We start from the raw sequence: 17,332 nt of genomic DNA on the forward strand, positions 1-17,332 counted from the left end.
CTGTTCTTAAAAATTGAGTAGGACAGTGTAACTGGACAACATAAGCCTCAGAATATGGGCAATGATTCCACACGTATCATCAAAGAATGTTGGCCTACTTTCTAGCTAGTGCAGACACCATCTGGAGGCCTAACCATGCAGGGTAGCAGATGGCATCTGCAATCTCAGAACATGACCACTCTAATTCCTTAAGGGAAATTGTGGAAACGGATCGACCCTTTTGTTGATACTCAGGTATGCCCAAAGGGAGACAAAAGAAAGGTACAAGTTGGTTTTCAAACATTTATTGAAGCAATTCTATTTTTGTGTTAAAAGCATGAGCTGCAATTATTAGTAGGATTACACAAAATATGTAACCAGCCTTGCAAGAATGGTGAAAAATATGAACAGTTCAACCCTTATAATGTTACAGTGTAATTATGAATATATGTACACTACTATCCTAATCCTACCTACACTATCGAGGGCATAGTTGGAGTACCCTCTGCCAGATCCTGGCTGTTGCAGGTGGGTGTGTGGGCAGCTTAACTTGAGGCGGTGCCCATACTAAAATGAAGGAAGCAAACGTGTGAGTCACAGAAACCAAGCCAAAAGGTTCAACCAATTTATTTGAAGGCACAGCTATAAAGAAATGATAACTGAATAAAATCACTTTGTTTTCACAGATAAACACATTATCAGACGGCATTATTTTATATGACTTTCAAATGGAATTGCTTTGACTTTCAAATGGAATTTCAGAAAGCAGTTGAACTTGTTAGATGAAAAGCACTACAGAAGAGCAATATGACGTGAACAGCTTAAACCCTCAAAGACATATTTGTAAATGCAATATGAAATACACAGCTTTGATCAAGAGAGAATACTCTCAACATACAAACCAGGTTTTGGCTGTGATGCTAAAATGGCACATGATTAATACAAGAAAAAACTGCTTTGCAGATGCATTATAAGTCTTAAATTTTAATCATGAAAACATCAATTTAAAGACAACTTGGCAGATATATTATATGACAAGCTAAATTATATCTTAAAAGAAAAAACCCACAAAAAATCAAGAGCTCTTGGGGAGTACCCACAGTCCGTCACCTACAGCACGACAGAGTGGTAGTCCAAAGAGTGACCAGTGCGTTTCATTCTTATAACCCTAAAAGCAGAAATTAAATGCAGATTTGGTCAGTTGTGCTGACGTCAATAATACCCACAGGTGTACATTTTCATGAGAAGTAAAATTAAGATTTATAAAAAGGCGGAACATCTCCTGGTCAGGGGTCAGTGTCTCAAGCTTAAGTGCACGTCTTCTGTTGCATAGGGCAAGCGAGAGACAATTGTTAATTTATAAAAAAATAGGTAGGTCAAAGCCTTGTCCACCAACACCCTGTTCGTCACAGCACTTACTTCCCTGTTCTGGGTTCTTGCTGTGTGAGAAAAGGTGTGAGAACGAGGAACGATCGTTGGGCTCACATGAGAAAGTTAACCACGCGAAGACAGTGGGGGTGTGGGGGTGGGTCAGAGTGCTTCACAGAGAGAAGCTGCTTGAGTTTTCAGGTCACAGAGGCTTAGAGCCTGCTGCGTTCAGAAAAATGGGTACAGAACTCTGGTCAATTTAACAAAGGCCTACAAATCAGGCTGGCAGGGCAAGGATGGCCCAGACTTTCTTATATGGTAAAACTTGACCCTGTCTCATAACCCAAACCTCATGCCTGTGTATGATGTATCAGGAAGTCAGTCTGGTATAGAGCAGGCTACCGTTTTCAGCGGGATGAAGTCTAGAGTCAGCGAGCCTGCATTGCGCGTACATGTTCCAGGATAACATTAGATGAAGAGCTCCTCTGCATAAGTTAGCTTGGAGGCGGTTTATATAACAAAAGCTCTGTTCCTAATCGCACTGTGTTAAAGGTGCAACTACAATATAATTGTTTGTCTTGAGACTCAGTGCTGTCTCCACCCGTACAACTAAAGTGAAGGGTATCGTGTACAGTGTTTCTTAGCCTTGGACAGTATGTACGAATGACATGATAATATGCTAATTACTAAATGTGCTGCCAGAAGAATACTATCTTGTCATGTAAGTGCAAGACATGTAAAAAGCAGAAGTCACCGTTCAGATAAAGATGTCAAGTTTAAAATGTGTAACTAAAAAGAAGATCTGAGCACAGACCCCGTTGAACCTCACAACACAGTGCTGTGGGAGTGAGTAAACACTCTATAGAGTGCTGAGGCGCTCTCCACTTCCTGACCCTCCTCCAGGTAGCTTGGGCTTGTGGGCTATGATGTCCTGGGCTCCAGCCATGGGCGGATATAGGGCGATCAGTGCCACTGCACCAGATGCTGACTTTAAGGGGGCGTCGGGAATGCCGTGTTTTCAAAGTACCTGTTGCTGCATCCGGTCCCAGGATGCTTGTTTCTGGTCCAGGGAGGACCTGGCCTGGCAGTTTGGGCTGGACTGTACCCATGGGGAACAGGGTCAAGACTGATTTGCATATGGCTGGGTTTAAAATGGAATGGTGTGGCGTGTAAAAAAACAAGTATTTAACCCAGATCTGTGACTGGGGGTGAATAGTTGATTGGCTCAGCATTCCATCCATCATCAGTTTTTTCCGCATGTGTCATCCTAAGTGGGGAGGGTACGCCCAGACATAGGTTCCATGCTCACCACGTCACCAGAACCAAGCTCGCCAGGCTGATGAGGGGTGAGACCCTGAAACCGGTCTGAGGCTGCTTGGTGCTGGTCCAGGAAAGACCTAGCTTGTCAGTTCGGGCTGGACTCTTCCCATGTGGAACTGGGTCAAGACTGATTTGCATATGGCTGGGTCTTAAGTGGAATGGCGTGGTGTGCAAAAAAACGATGGATTTAACCCAGATCTGTGTCTGGAGTTGAATGTTTGATTGGCTCAGTTGGAAGAGTATGCCCAGACGTGGGACCATTGCTCACCACACCACTACATTCAAGCTAGCCAGGCTGATGAGGGGTGAAACCTCGATAACGGTCCCAGGATGCTGTTTCTGGTCCAGGGAGGACCTGGCCTGTCAATTCAGGCTGGACTGTTCCAATGCGGAACAGGGTCAAGACTGATTTGCATATGGCTCGGTCTCAAGTGGAATGGCGTGGTGTTAAACAAAACGATGGAATTAACCCAGATCTGTGACCGGGGTGATTGTTTGATTGGCTCTGCATTCCGTCCATCATCTTTTCTTTTTCGCATTCCTTGCCTCCAGCAATTTTTAGGCAACCAAAAAATTGTTAGGATAACGCCATTGATTAATGTTCTTCCTGGAGAAAGATCAGAGTTCTGTCTTCTGGAAGTTTTGACTCATCATAAAGTAGCACAGTATGATAAAATGCCTGCTGCAAAGCCTGTGTACTGTGCAGATCACAAATTGCATATAGCGTAAATTGGTCCATGCGTTACTGCTTCTGTCAGAGGGACTCTTTTGTTACTTGCAGTTTATAAGTTTAAATCCTAATAGTGAACAGTGAGCTTTTAACCATCATAAAAGAGCTGCATGCAAACTGCAAGGTATAGAGTAGAGAATTATGATATTTTTCCCCCAGTCTCTCACTATCCTAATGTTGCAAAAAGGGTTCACTTGGTTAAAAATCTTTTTTTATTAGCAAAGCCAACCCCCAATCATGGTGGTACGTTTTAAATTTTGAGTTTGTGCTTCTCCAGACCAAGCACTCAAACTATACGGTCTACCAGTAGGGATGACTTGTGACTCCTACACCTTGCAATCCTCATTGTCTGATGTAACATTTCCTATACGCTGATTTACACACTTATGATTCATTGTCTCTGTATAATGTGATGTAATGTAAAGTACTCTGACACCTAACACTGGTATGAGTGGCACTATAAAACAAAAGAAATACATGAGAGAGAGAGTGGTTATGGAGACTTCAGGGATACTGTTAAAGGGTGGTGGTGAGGGAATCTGTGAAGAAGGAGGTCATTGGGGGGTGCCAATAAACATTGTTGCACCGGGCACCACCAGTGCTAAAGCCAACCCTGGCACCAACCAACAGCGAAAAACAGGCACTTTAAAATATAGTGGACCCTGAAAGAAAACAAACTTTTCAATGTTAGAATTCCAGAAAGCAGAAGGCCTGTATGGATTTCCACTTCCACCTCTCCCAGAATGTTACACCCATTCAGCTTATACGTTTACATAAAAAAAAACATTTACTAAGATAGTTTCTTTTTCTGTTGCAAATATTTTGGGGAAGTTCAATAGTTTAGGATGAAATATAGTTCACCAACAAAAAATGCAATTTGATAAATGCAGAACATTTTAAAGCCCCTGTTAAGTAAGATTAATAAAAGCATTTTTTTGCTATAAGTTTATATATGAGAAAAGAACGTAGCATCCGATATTGGCAGAAGTTTTCTCTGAAGCTATATATGCCATCCTTTACCAAGTCAATTGCTAAATGTGACCACCAACGTCAATACAATTCTCTGGGTAGGATCACATTATTGAAATAGTGAAAATTGGACTTTATTAGCGAGCAGGTGTGGACGAAATCCATTTATCCATTCACGATAACTGGATGCAAAACTGTGGGCAATGTTTCTGCATACTCCCGACCTGGATTTAAAAAGGAAGAAATGCAGGCAAAGTGCCCTGCGGAACAAGACATTTCATGCAGTGAGGAACGCACAGAACGAGGTGTTCTTGTGCTGTCAGCGGGCAACTAATGATTACCGTAAAGTTAATTACATTGTTATTTATACTGGCTGGACCTATACAGTGTTGGTCAACTCATCTTTCCCAGCATGGTAGCTTCAGTGTGCCAACTGCTGGCTAGGGCAGCTAACGGCCCTGGACGCAAGGGCTGAACACACACAGACTTCCCTGCTGAAGAAGTTGCACTGACATCAGCGTGCAATGGGGCAGATTTACAAGGCCATTGCACCACTTTTGCGTCACTTTTAACATGGGAAAAGTGACACAAAAGTGCTCCAATGTATTTATCTTATTGCGCATAGCATTAAAGTAAACACATTCCATGGTCGCTCACAGTGCTTCTTTGTAGCTTTGCGTTTGGCAGTGGATCAACCCAATTCGATTCGGCGTACAGTAAAAAAAATCCCCCGTTTCGTCTACTGTGTGGGAAATTCGCCCATTATCCAATCAGCTTTTGTAATGTCTGAGGTGAAATCTCTCGACTCATGTTCTGCTTGCTCCCAGTCAAATCTCAGCAATGGGTTGAGTGTGCCATTCCTTTTATCCAACACAGAGCAGTTGGGTTGGCTCAACCTATCTCAATATGTAGTGAAGGAGGACACAGCCAATATGTGATTGTAGGTGGACTGTAAAAGCCGAAGAGTATAAGACAATGTTTTATCTTTGTACTGACTTCCTTGGGAGGAATACCAGTTATGGTGATGTGTTGGTTGCTGTTCTAGATATATGACACAGGTATTGACCGCAATCCAGAAAAACGTTCCTGTACTAACTTTCACCACTGATGTTTTTTCTAGCACTACCAGGAAAAAGGTTTTCCGGAGACAGACCTGCATACATTTATATCGCAGAGCAAAGATTTACCAAACGCTGGAACATACAGAATGAAAGAGGATACTCCCAATACAGTGTTTTGCTGCTGTGAACAGTTAAGTATTGGTAGTGGAGGACATTGAAGAATGCAAGTTTTTACAAGAAGTAATCAGACGTGGTCAACATCATCATGCCCACCCAAAGTCATTGTGCCGTACCACAGGTTTATGTGTGGAAAAAGTTAATTCCAATCTTTTAAACTTCTGAGCCAGCTTCACAGATTTTCTTTTATTATCTAGTCTTATATGACTTGTTGCTTCATAGGCTATAACCAGGTCTGTCTTTTTAAGCCTTGATATGGATATCTTTTAATTTGTATTGGCATTTATATTGCGCTTTCTACCTCGAACGAGTTACTGAAGCATTTTGCAGATGAGTAGCATGCTGCTCCACCAGATACTTACATCATTAGAAAGATTGGTCATGGATATTGAATCAGAATTTGTCATGCTGGTTATCACAGCTGTCATACCGTTTGTGGGTATACTGGCATATTTTTGGTGATGTAATCTGATATAATGGTGTGACAAACGGTCATGCAATCTGTCATGTAGAGGATCACTCAGGTCATTGAGAATGAAGTTGTGCACCGCTCATCTGAGCAGTTGTGTAAGTAGTAAGATTGTCGATGACACACATCCCTTTGTTATTAGAAGTTGGCAGTGGCAGGCAGATTTCTGGCTTAGCTTGCTAGCGACAACTAGATAGGTAAAGGTGAGTGAGCAGTGCTTTCACTGGTTTCAGTCAGTCTAGATATATCCAAAGTGCAAACTCCAGGAGCGATAAAAGAGCACCACATGCCATATACTGCTTACAGGCAGCCAGATAAATGCCCATTGGGTCTGCCCAGGAGCGATAGAGGAACTCTTGGTCTAAAAACTGATGTAGAACAGCAATGTACATTGTTAAAAAGGTTCTGGTCAGGATATGGCTAGTTGACCAGCGAACCTGCCACTCTTAAGTAAAGCTCTACCCTGACTGGGTAATTAAATGATTTTTTTTAGGCATCTAACACATCATCCAATGGAAGGCAAAGACGCATTTGAACTCTGAAGATTGTGGCGGTTAAGCAACGCCTCTATGGATGAGAACCATGAAGGCTATAGATCATTCTCTTTGGTGAGGACCATTACACTTCCGCTCAGCTTACCTCATTAACATATCTGAAGCCTCTATTCTAACACTGACCAGAACAAAGAAGAGCCATCCTATCTCCTCTGGCACCTTCTGAAGCTCAGATTCATTCTATGGTAAATACTTTCCTGAGACCTCATCTTTGGCAACTGATAGCTGTGCCCAGGGGCGTGCACTGAACAGACTGGATTGGGCGACGTTAGGTGACCAAACACGAGCATGGGATCGCTATAGCGGTCAGTGCATGCATAGCAGTAAGAGCTTGTGATTTACACTAAGCCCCATCAGGCTTCTGCACTGCAGAACCACAATCCCCCACTGTTCTTTCAATGCTGCCAGCTTTAGCTCTCTACACCCGCCCACATATCAATCAATCAATAAATTTAATCAGGATTAGTAAAGCTCTGCTAATCATGTATGAGGGTATCCAGGCGCTGTGCACTATGCTGCTTCCAGGTGGTTCAGTTGAGCAGCCAGGTCTTGAGTCCTTTCCTGAATTCCGGAAGAGAGGTTGAAGTCCTGAGATGGATGGGGTAGTTGTTCCAGGACTTTGTGGCGAGGTGGAAATAGGAGCGTACTCTGCTGTTGCTTCGGCGGATGTTATATTATGCTAAATAGCTTATAATGCGCACAAATCACCCCTGAAAGTGTATCTTGATGCAGACAGCCTATCAGCAAGGTAACAGGCTAATTCAATCCTGAAATAACGCCGTTTCAAGATGCTTCCGAAAATTAACGCAAACTTCACATTAGTGTATGTGAAGTGGAAATTTGTTCCAAAAAAAGGGAGCCAAATAAGTAAAGGATCTGCCCCCAGAACGGGTTTTGAAAATACGTGGAACTGAAAGCAAGGCTTTGTAACTAGATCTCAAAACTCTACTAGGACAACAGTGGATGAGCTTAGCTGAAAGATAGCATGGGGCCTTGCCTTGCAAGGCTTTGTGTGTCAGGCAGCAGATGTTAAAGATTTTTTTCCCTCATTTTGCCAGATATCCTGTTGGGTTAATGTTCGTGTCTTTCCAGGTCTCATAATGGTAGACCTGACCAGAGACCATAGACCTAGACCCTTGCATATTTACCCACAAGTTTACAGCTGTTACCAATTCCATATCCGCACTCACTAGACCAACCCTGGAAAATAAGAAGATAATATGGCCAACAGAGTGGATGGTGTAATCATTGGACTCTTATTTCTTTTTCTCTCCACCTTATCAATGGAGCTCAAACTCTCTCTCTGTTATTTTGGTCACACTTCATATCAGATTCACTAACAAAAATAACACTCTTCAAATACTTGGAAATGATCAGAGTATTCCCAGATTTCCATAATTTACCAATTTACCGTTTTGCGAGCAAAACACCATAAAACAAAAAATTGGATTCTACAGCAGAAATTTGTATTTCTTGATCCAAACTAGATCCCCAAACAATTAACCTAGTTACTTTTAGTTGCGTTTCAATGTTTTTTTCTAGAAAGGCATTCATCTCATTCCAGAAGGAAGCAACATTTGGACATGACATAAACATATGTATATCATCAGCCTCTATCTGGGCACACCTGGGACATGTATATACCTTACCAGTAGCCTTTGAGAGTTTTTTAGGGGATCAGTACGCCCGATAGGTGCTAAACAGATGATTTTGTTTTAAAGGTACAGGCTTCACTATTTTATACAATGTAGCATATGATTTACTCCACATTTGCAAAAGGGGTCGAATATCACATTCTTTATCCCATAATTAGTAGACTTCAATTTCAATTTTTCCGTCTGCTTCCACAAAAGCCCAATACCAATATGATATTTCCTTAGGCCACTGTCCACTTCTCATTACTTGTTCAGAATTATCATCTTCCATTTCTGTCTATTTGTGCCTTGCCCACCAAGCACTGAGTTGATAATATTTGAACCTAGTCAATAAGCCTTTAGTACAATTGGTTAAACTCTTCCCAGCTCATCAGAATATTGTCCACCTTAAGATCTGCCCAATGAAAAAAAACACCATTTATCAAAGGTTGACTCAATTGATCCCTTAAACACTCAGGCGTACCAGGGGAATCCCAGATTGGTGCCCATGATGAATAGAATGAGATTCTTAATGTTTTGCGAACGTACATCCATATTTTCAAGGTGGACTTTAAAATCTTAAACCGCACTTTTAAAAAAAAATATGGTCTCCATACTTAAAAAGAAAACCAATTAAACCATCCGGTACGTCAGATAATTATGCCTCAAAGAGTGTGCCTATCGAAGAATTGTCCACTTTATTGGCCAACATGTGGGCATTCTTGAATTGGAAAGCGTAGCAGTATACAAGGATATCTGGTAATGCCAAGCCTCCAATATATAATCTCCTGCGTAATTTTTCCAAGAAATCCTTTAGCCTTTAGATGCCCAGATAAAGCTCCCAATTCTCCCCTGGAGTTTTCCTATGTCTTTCTTTTGGAATGTCAATGGAATTGAGTTAAACAAAAAAGTCACTATTGGCAGGATAATAATTTTTATAAGGTTGACCCTACCATAGATATTGAGAGGTAGGTTCATCCACTTCAAAAGTAAACCTATTACCTCATGGCTTACTTTCTTCCAGTTTACTTTTATTGTACCTTCAATCTTCTGGTTTATTTGGACTCCTAGGTATCTTATTAGATTCTTTGCCCCACTAGTGGCCACCCCCTGGTTCCGTCCATAATCTCCGTTTTCCCTGGGTTCACTTTGTACCCTGAAATATGACCAAAAACCTCTGCCTTCCTCATCAGATTTGGCATTGCCTCCTGCGGGTTACTTGTATAAAGCAACAGGTCATCTTCGTAGAGCCCTAATTTAACTTCATAAGTGTCATATTTAAAAGGAATAGTAGCCATATCAGACCTAATCAAATTAGCTAGAGGCCCAAAATATATATGAAAAAGAAGCGGGGAAAGGGGACAACCCTGCATTGTAACAGATGTTAAAGATGATTCTTTTATGAATCGGTAACCAATGGAGCATACGCAGCAGAGGGGCGGAAGCCGTCCAGCTGGGAGATTATAAATGCGACGTGCTACCGTATTTTGAACTACTTGCAATGTGCTTAAGGCTGTCTCATTTATTGCAGCCATTTTAGTGTTACAGTAGTCCAGGCGACTGGTAACCTGTGCCTGGACTAATGTCTTCCTCTTGGAATATGGAAGGAGATGGAAAATTCTCAGTAGTAACCGTAGCATGTGAAACCATGAGACAGTTATAGCTGCAACCTCTTCTTTCATAGTAAGTGCATGGTCTAGGTGCATGCCCAGATTCTTTACCACCAACTTGGGAGCTGGAGCTAGACCAAGTTCAGAAGGCCACCAATCAGATGTCCAAAGCTGCTGGGCCTTGCCAAACAGCATGATTTTTGTTTAATTGGCATTCAGTTGGATTCAAGTTAGCTAACATTCTTGCGGAGAAGCAGGCTTTAGCATCATATAAATCTTGATCAAGAGTAAATATAAGCAGCATATTGTCAGCATATGACAGAAGAAGGAAGCCGAATTTTCTGGCAAGATTTGCAAGGGGACACATATATGTTGAAAAGCGTAGGGCTCAAACAGGCGCCATGTGGCACTCCTTTATCAAGTTTCTGGGGACATGACTTTAACAAACCCAAAGTAACAGTTTGGGTACGGTCATTTAGAAAGTCCCTGAGCCATGATAACGCCATTGCATGAATACCAGACTCCTGCAGTCTCAGCAGCATTCTAGAATGGAAGACAGTATCGAATGATGCTGAGAGGTCCAAAAGCACTAGTAATGAGGGAATGCTGTTACAAAGGCAGAAAATGATATGGTCTGTTACTGCGACCAAAGTGGTCTCCACTCTGAATGATGGTCTGAACCCTGAATGGGATGGATCCAGCAACATATTTGTTTCTAAGTGGTACATAAGTTGAATATTAATTTGACTGTCCAGCAATTTACACAATAATGGAAGGGGAGAAATGGCTCTACAGTTAGTGAGGTCCGTAGAAGGCAAGTTAATCTTTTTTTAATAGGAATAACCAGTGCTGTTTTCCAGTCCAGAGGAAATTTACCCAACATGATAGATAAATTGAATAAAAGTGGACAAATAGCAGGGGCTAACTGAAGGGATAGCAAAGCAACCTTGTAAGGTGGACAGATGTCCAAAGGGAGCCCTGATGTTGCTGTTGCTAAGACTGTCTGGATATAATCTGATGGCAGAGGGTTACATTCTTTTAGAATGGGACTAATAGTAGGGGACACCGAACAGAACTGAAGCTTCTCATTATCTTGCTCACTTGTATTAGGAAAGTTCTGATAAATTTCATTATTTTACCTTCAAAATGATGTGCAAGGGAATCACAAAGAGATTGTGAAAGCTCAGTCTCAGGAGAGTAGGCTCGTAGCTTAGGTAAAGAATTAAGAACTTTAAAAAGCACCTTAGAAGAATTCCCTGCCTGAATAATTTGGTCAGAGATAGATGCCTTATGGGCTTTTTTTTATATTTCGCTGGTACTTCATTAATACTAATCGATAAACCATTTTATCAGCAAGATTATTGGAACGCCGCCAGCATCTCTCAAGCTTTTTATACAAGGGTTTTTCTTTATGCAGTTCCAAGGAGTACCAGAAAGCATGTGTACCATGATTAGACTTACAGGAAGATTTTTATGGAGTGATCTTGTTAAAAGCTGCATTAGCAGCTAAATGATAATCAATTATTACTTTGTCAATATCAGAGTCTGTGAATATAAAATCAAATTCTGAAGAGAAAGCATCCAGTGTAAATTTACACCAGGGTCTTGTACCTTTCGTCACAGACTAAAGTTTCAGTTCGGACACTTTAAATTTGGGGAAGAGAAAAGAATACCGTGCCTCACACCACACAGTAGAACCGTTAGTGAAAATGAAGTCTAATGCGTGTCCAGCTAAATGAGTGGGTCCTATTATTTTCTGTTGTAGACCTAACAAAATTAGGTCTGAGATAAATTGAGCCACCTCAGAACTGGTAAGGTCCTCTCCATGAAAATTAAAATACAGATGTGGAGGATGTGTGCGTGGGAGAGGGGGAGGGAGGTGGAGCACAAGAGTCTGGTGGGCTGGTGAAAGTGTATGCAGTGGTTGATATAAGCTGGTCCTTGTTTGTGGAGGGCTTTGTAGGTGTGGATCAATATCCTGGGGTCCTAGTTTGGGAGGCACCATGAGTTGTTCCACGGGGAAGTGCTGTTCCCAAACATCAGTACTTCTGCTTTGTGAGTGTTAAGTTCAAGGCAGTTGTACTTCATCCAGTTGGTGATGCTCATCATGCATCTGTGGAAGTTGGCACTTGAGGTGGAGGGGTCTGTTGATAGCGAGAGAATGAGCTGCGTGTCATCTGCTTAGGATATGATATTTAGTCCATGGGTTCTCAGGATGTTGGCCAGGGGGTCATGTAGGTTTGAACAGAGTGGGGCTGAGAAAGGAGGCTTGAGCATTGCCGCAGGTGCTGTTCTTAAGTTCCTAGGTGAATAGAAGCAGGCAGATTCCATGAGAGCTTCTGGTGAGGAATGAGGCAATCTATTTGACGGTGTCTCCTTGGATTCCATTGTGGTGAAGCCTCTTGACAAGAGTGTGGTGGGATACGGTGTTGAAAGCTGCTGACAGGTCAAGGAGAATCAGGAACGCTGTTTCTCCTCGGTCCAGGGCGGTTCTGTGGTCATTGGTGGCAGTGAGGAGAGCAGTTTTGGTGCTGTGGTTGGAGCGGAATCCTGATTGGGAAAAGTCCAAAAGGTTGTTGTTCTCTAGGTGTGTGTGGGTTGGTGGCTGATGGCATTCTTGATGACTTTGGTAGGGAAGGGAAGTAAAGATGAGACGCTTGTTCTTGAGTTTAATGGGGTCGGCAGAGAGTTTCTTGATAAGGGGCTTCACTTCTGCGTGTTTCCAGACTTTGGGGAAGGTGGCAGAGGTGATGAATGCATTGCATTTCTGATTATCTTGCTCCCGAGGTTGAATGACTGGTAGGGACATGGGTCCATGGGAGTTCTGGAGTGGGCAGATTTCATGATGACAGTTCTGTCTTGTCTGGTTAGATGGTCCCAGGTGGTCGGGGTTGCCTCAGTGGATGTGAATTGTCAGAGGGTGTCAGCAGCGGTGGGTTGGGGTTCAAAGTTCTTGTAGATGGTGTGGATCTTAACATGACAGCCTGATCTAGGTTGGTCAAGGTGTTGGGTTGGGATATGTTGAGGGCATCGACCACTAGCTCTCTGATACTTTGTTCCAGCAGTGGTGTGAAGTGCTGAGGGGTTAGTGGCGGTGCCTGGGGATCCTGCAATGGTGGAATGGAAGATGTTGCGGTCGTTCCAGGTTCACTCTGTGAAGTGGCTGCACTTGGCTCTCTCGTTGGCCATGAAGATGGGGTCTAGCATGTGTCTCTAGTGTGTGTCCTGCAGTGTTTGGGGTCAGTAACTAGTTGGGTGAATCGAATGTTGTTCATGCTTTCTTGGTGGTAGGCGCTGCTTGCGTCGTTGTTGTCTTGAAAGTGAAATTTGAGGTCTCAGAGGAAGATATAGTGTATGGAGGTGATGGGGAATGGGGTGATGAATTTACAGATGGCATTGCAGAGCCTTGTGCGTGTTCCAGGAGGTCTGTAGTCAACGATGCCTCTTATGGTGGTTTCGCTGTCGATATGGAGCTTAAAGTTGCGATGTTCCATGATCAGGGTGATGTCGTCTGCGGTGGTGGTGCAGTGGACGGTTTCTTTGTGGATGATGGTTTGTCCACTTCCTTGTTTGTAAGTGCAGTCCCAGTGTGTTATTTTCGATCTGTTCGGGATGGCTGAGGTGATGTCAGGTGTAGGGTGGAGCCAGGTCTCGGTTAGGAAGATGATGTTGAGGTGAGGGAGGTAATGATGTCGTAGATCTCAGTGGTGTGCATGCATAGTGATCAGCATTGGAAAGGAGGCAGTACCACAAAAACCAGATCTATTACCACCGCCACCACCATTGCCATCATTGTCATCATCATTAGCAATGCCACTTTTACAATCATTACCGCCACCGCCCTTGACACTATCACCCCATTATCTCCATTATGACCCCCATTACCAGTACCACCTTTTCCACATTTCCACTACTACCACCACCATTAATACCGCCACCATTGCAGTCACAACCACCATAACCACCACTGCCCAATAAGTGATGGATAAAGATCTGCCCTTACCTCTTCCTGGTGGTATCTAAAGAGGTGAAAAGGCTCACCGTCTCCAGATGTCATTCTGCCCAAATCCAACAACCAGGTGAACAAGAGATGAAAAAATGCAAGGCTTAAAAACCCTCAAAAAGAAAAAGCAAACAACTACAACAATAAGAAACAAACATCTTTAATACAATTTTAGCAAGCAAAAAGACAGGAGGAGGGTGGCGCTCACGAAATTTCGCCTCACCTCGGATAAGGCGGGTTGGGGGCTCCTCCTTTTTAGTTATACCATTTTTCTGCCCAGCCCCATTAATTGAGTGGATGGCTTTCGAGTCTCTCCCTTGAGGACACCACGTCAAATTACCACCTTTGTGAGTGACGGACCTAAGCTCTCTCCCACTCACCAACACTCAGTGATTTCACTCTCACCCCAGGCTCCTTCCAGGAGCTAGGCGGTGCACTTAATCTCACTGGGCGCGTAGCCCTTTCTGCCCCAGCAGTTCTCCTCCTTGTTCTACTGACCCCTAGAAGCCTCATTAATTAGAGAGATTCATGCCATTAGTCAAGTCTCAAACTTTCGAGAAATTGAATAGGCAATATGCTTTCATGGGTGAATTGTTATTACACTTTGCTAACACCTGTAGCCAGGTATTGTGTCACATTGAATCTAACAGATTACTGTAGGCAAGAGTTTTGGTGTTGGTGACCCACCTGAACAACTGTTGGGATAAACAATTTGCACTATTGTAACCTTTATTAGGCTCTGATAGAATGGTTTTTATATTGTTTTTACAACAGTTTTCAATACATATTTGTAATTCTATTATCGTATACTTGATGACTGGCTTGTGAGATCAGTTATAAACCACACACAGTAGGCCTGAGAAGGTTATGGTGGCAAGCCAATGCTAAAGGTTATAGGCTGATTGTTTGTAAAGAAAAGTTACGATAAAAGCACAAAGCCTGGCATATTGATTTTGAAAAAGCAATAGGAATTAGGTAGATTGTTATCATTTTGTATTAAAGCAAACAGATAGGTATTTTAATTCATGATATCCCATAGATTACCACAGTAGCATGCTTGAACTTTAAAACAATGAAAGGCTATTTGTAATACCTTTGCAAGACAGACACCAGCTGCTGTGCTTAGTTTTGGTATTTCAAGCATATGGATATTGTATTTAAACAGCAACATTTTTTCTTTTTTTCTACTTGTATACTTTTAACTTATATTGCAAATGTTGTTGAGTTTCTGTGTGGTTAGCGGCTGTTGTGTCAGAGGATAAATACAAGTATAAGTCAGAGGATGAATGAATGGATGCATCAGTGCAATGATGAGTGACTTATTTAGTGCATGTATGATGGAGTATTGAGTGTGTATACCCATCACCATCAATTACACAAAATGCACTTTCATTAATAAGCCAGAACTATTGCATTGCCAATGCGTGTTATAAAAATGAATGTCTATTTAGGTTGTTTGATAAAATAGGTTTCGTGTTCCTAGGTATTATCGGACAACTGCTGTGCACTGTATTTTGCACATTTTAAAACCTGTAACATGAAAATAATTTCCATTTTGTTTTCAAGGTGAACATAGTCAAAAGAAAGTCAGCACAGAAAAAAGATTTTCAGCCTTTAAGATACACCATCAGTAGCGGGCTGAAAACAAGCCGAAAGGAACTTCTCAAACACCACTGGTCTGATCATAAACAAATGCAAATGAACTACAGCAACAATAGTGGGCTGAAAATAAGGTCAATGTGGAGTGTGCTGAAAACAAGGCGAACACGAAGCTAAATTACAGCATCACCAATGGACTGAAAACAAGGCAAATGAGGAGTTTGCTGAAAATAAGAAAACAGCTCAGCTAGAACTACATCAACACCAGTGGACTGATAATAAGCCAGAGGTGGAGCATGTACTATACAAACACCAATGGACTGAAAACAAGACCAACCTTGGCCTTTTCTTATAATATTACATTCCATCCAATTACAGAAAGACACTAAGACTGGGCTACTGGCCAGTGTTGTAACATTGACGCCCACAGTTCCTGCGGTTTGGGGGCCCTTGGACTCCAGGGGAGGTCCTCCAGCACTGTGCATGGTCGGCAGGCCCCTGGTGTGAGAGCTCCTGACTGGTTGTGGGGGGGGGGGAGCACCCTCAATGTACTTTAGCATTTAGGTGACTTCATTACATAATAATGCTAACAGAAAGTGACCGGTAGACCAAAGTGGACGTGGGAAACCATTATTAGATTCAGTCCTGCATAGTATCATTTAGAAAATAAATTAAACCGATTCATATAGCTTAACAACAAATGTAAAAGTTTAAATGAAAGACCAAAAATAATTCAGACAAATAGATCTTCATAAAAAAGTTTTTTTTAAAGAAAGACATAGACAATTCATAGAAGTGCTCAGTGTGCAAAAGTGAAAACTCTGTGCTGAGTGAGATAATAATCACAAAAATTTGCTCAAAGAAGCCGACATTAACAGTGATATTATACATGGCTAATGCCCGATGGAGTTGCTAGACAACTAATGAGGAGATTTGCCCTGGTTTCCCACTCGACCATCACCTACCCAGCCAGACATTGGTCAGAGTTCTTCCTCGTCTCCCTGCTATGGCTTCTTCCTCCCCTCCTTTCCTATAAATTCTCTCAACCTCGTTGTTTGTTTACTATACCTTACTATGCTATTAACTGATGTCATTTTAACGCAATGTGCCTCTGTTATAGAGCTCTGATACCGACGGGTAAAGCCAGTGCTTTATAGTCCTCTTGATGTACCTTATAATGCAATGTTCTCCTGGTTTTGCACTCTGATACCTCCGGGTCTAGATAGCGCTATATAACCTTTGCAAATCAAATAAACTTAAATCTGTTTTTTCCTGATCTCTGGGGAGACCTGAGCAACATGGCTGATGACCGGTGGAGCTGCTTGACAGCTAATGAGGAGATTGGCCCTGGTTTCCCCCTTGACCGTCACCTACCCAGCCGGACATTGGGCATTGTTCTTCCTCGCCTCCCCGCTATTACTCCTTCCTCCCCTCCCCACTTCAAATCATTGTAACATTGTTTATGTGTACTGTACCCTAGTATGCTCTTGTATATGATAGAACTTGCAATGCAACAATTCTAAATGTAAAATGCTCTGATACCCTCTTGGGTCAAATTTGCGCCATATAAAACTTTATAAATAAAGAAAAATAAAAATAAATATATAAATAGTATTTAGAAAATGTTTTACAGTTCATCTGATTCATAGGGTAATAGTCTGCATTAACTTTTGAGAACATCTTTGTGGCCATAATAATGACAAAGTCGTTTCAACGCAGTTTAATTTAAAAGGTCATTATCAGGACCAGATTGAACTGATTAAGCACTCAAAGGAGTCTATGCCACTTTGCCTCTTCATGCAAGCAACATAAAAAAATAATCCGAGTCACGGGACTCTGTGTGTATGAAGTTTGTCACA

General features: G+C 42.1%; 1 protein-coding gene across 1 annotated transcript in view; it reads left to right on the top strand.

The window, feature by feature from the left end:
• The window catches only part of MCOLN3 (mucolipin TRP cation channel 3), a 486,326-nt gene extending 469,252 nt beyond the window's left edge, over nt 1-17,074 (top strand). The window contains exons 13-14 of the mRNA XM_078659269.1: nt 5,487-5,617; nt 15,441-17,074. Coding sequence (XP_078515395.1) covers nt 5,487-5,617; nt 15,441-15,444 — 135 coding nt within the window. The 3' untranslated portion in view covers nt 15,445-17,074. The remainder of the gene's footprint in view (nt 1-5,486; nt 5,618-15,440) is intronic.
• The last annotated feature ends 258 nt before the right edge of the window (nt 17,075-17,332 follow it).

The sequence above is a fragment of the Lissotriton helveticus genome, chromosome 1_1, assembly GCF_964261635.1.
Source record: "Lissotriton helveticus chromosome 1_1, aLisHel1.1, whole genome shotgun sequence".
Taxonomy (NCBI): domain Eukaryota; kingdom Metazoa; phylum Chordata; class Amphibia; order Caudata; family Salamandridae; genus Lissotriton; species Lissotriton helveticus.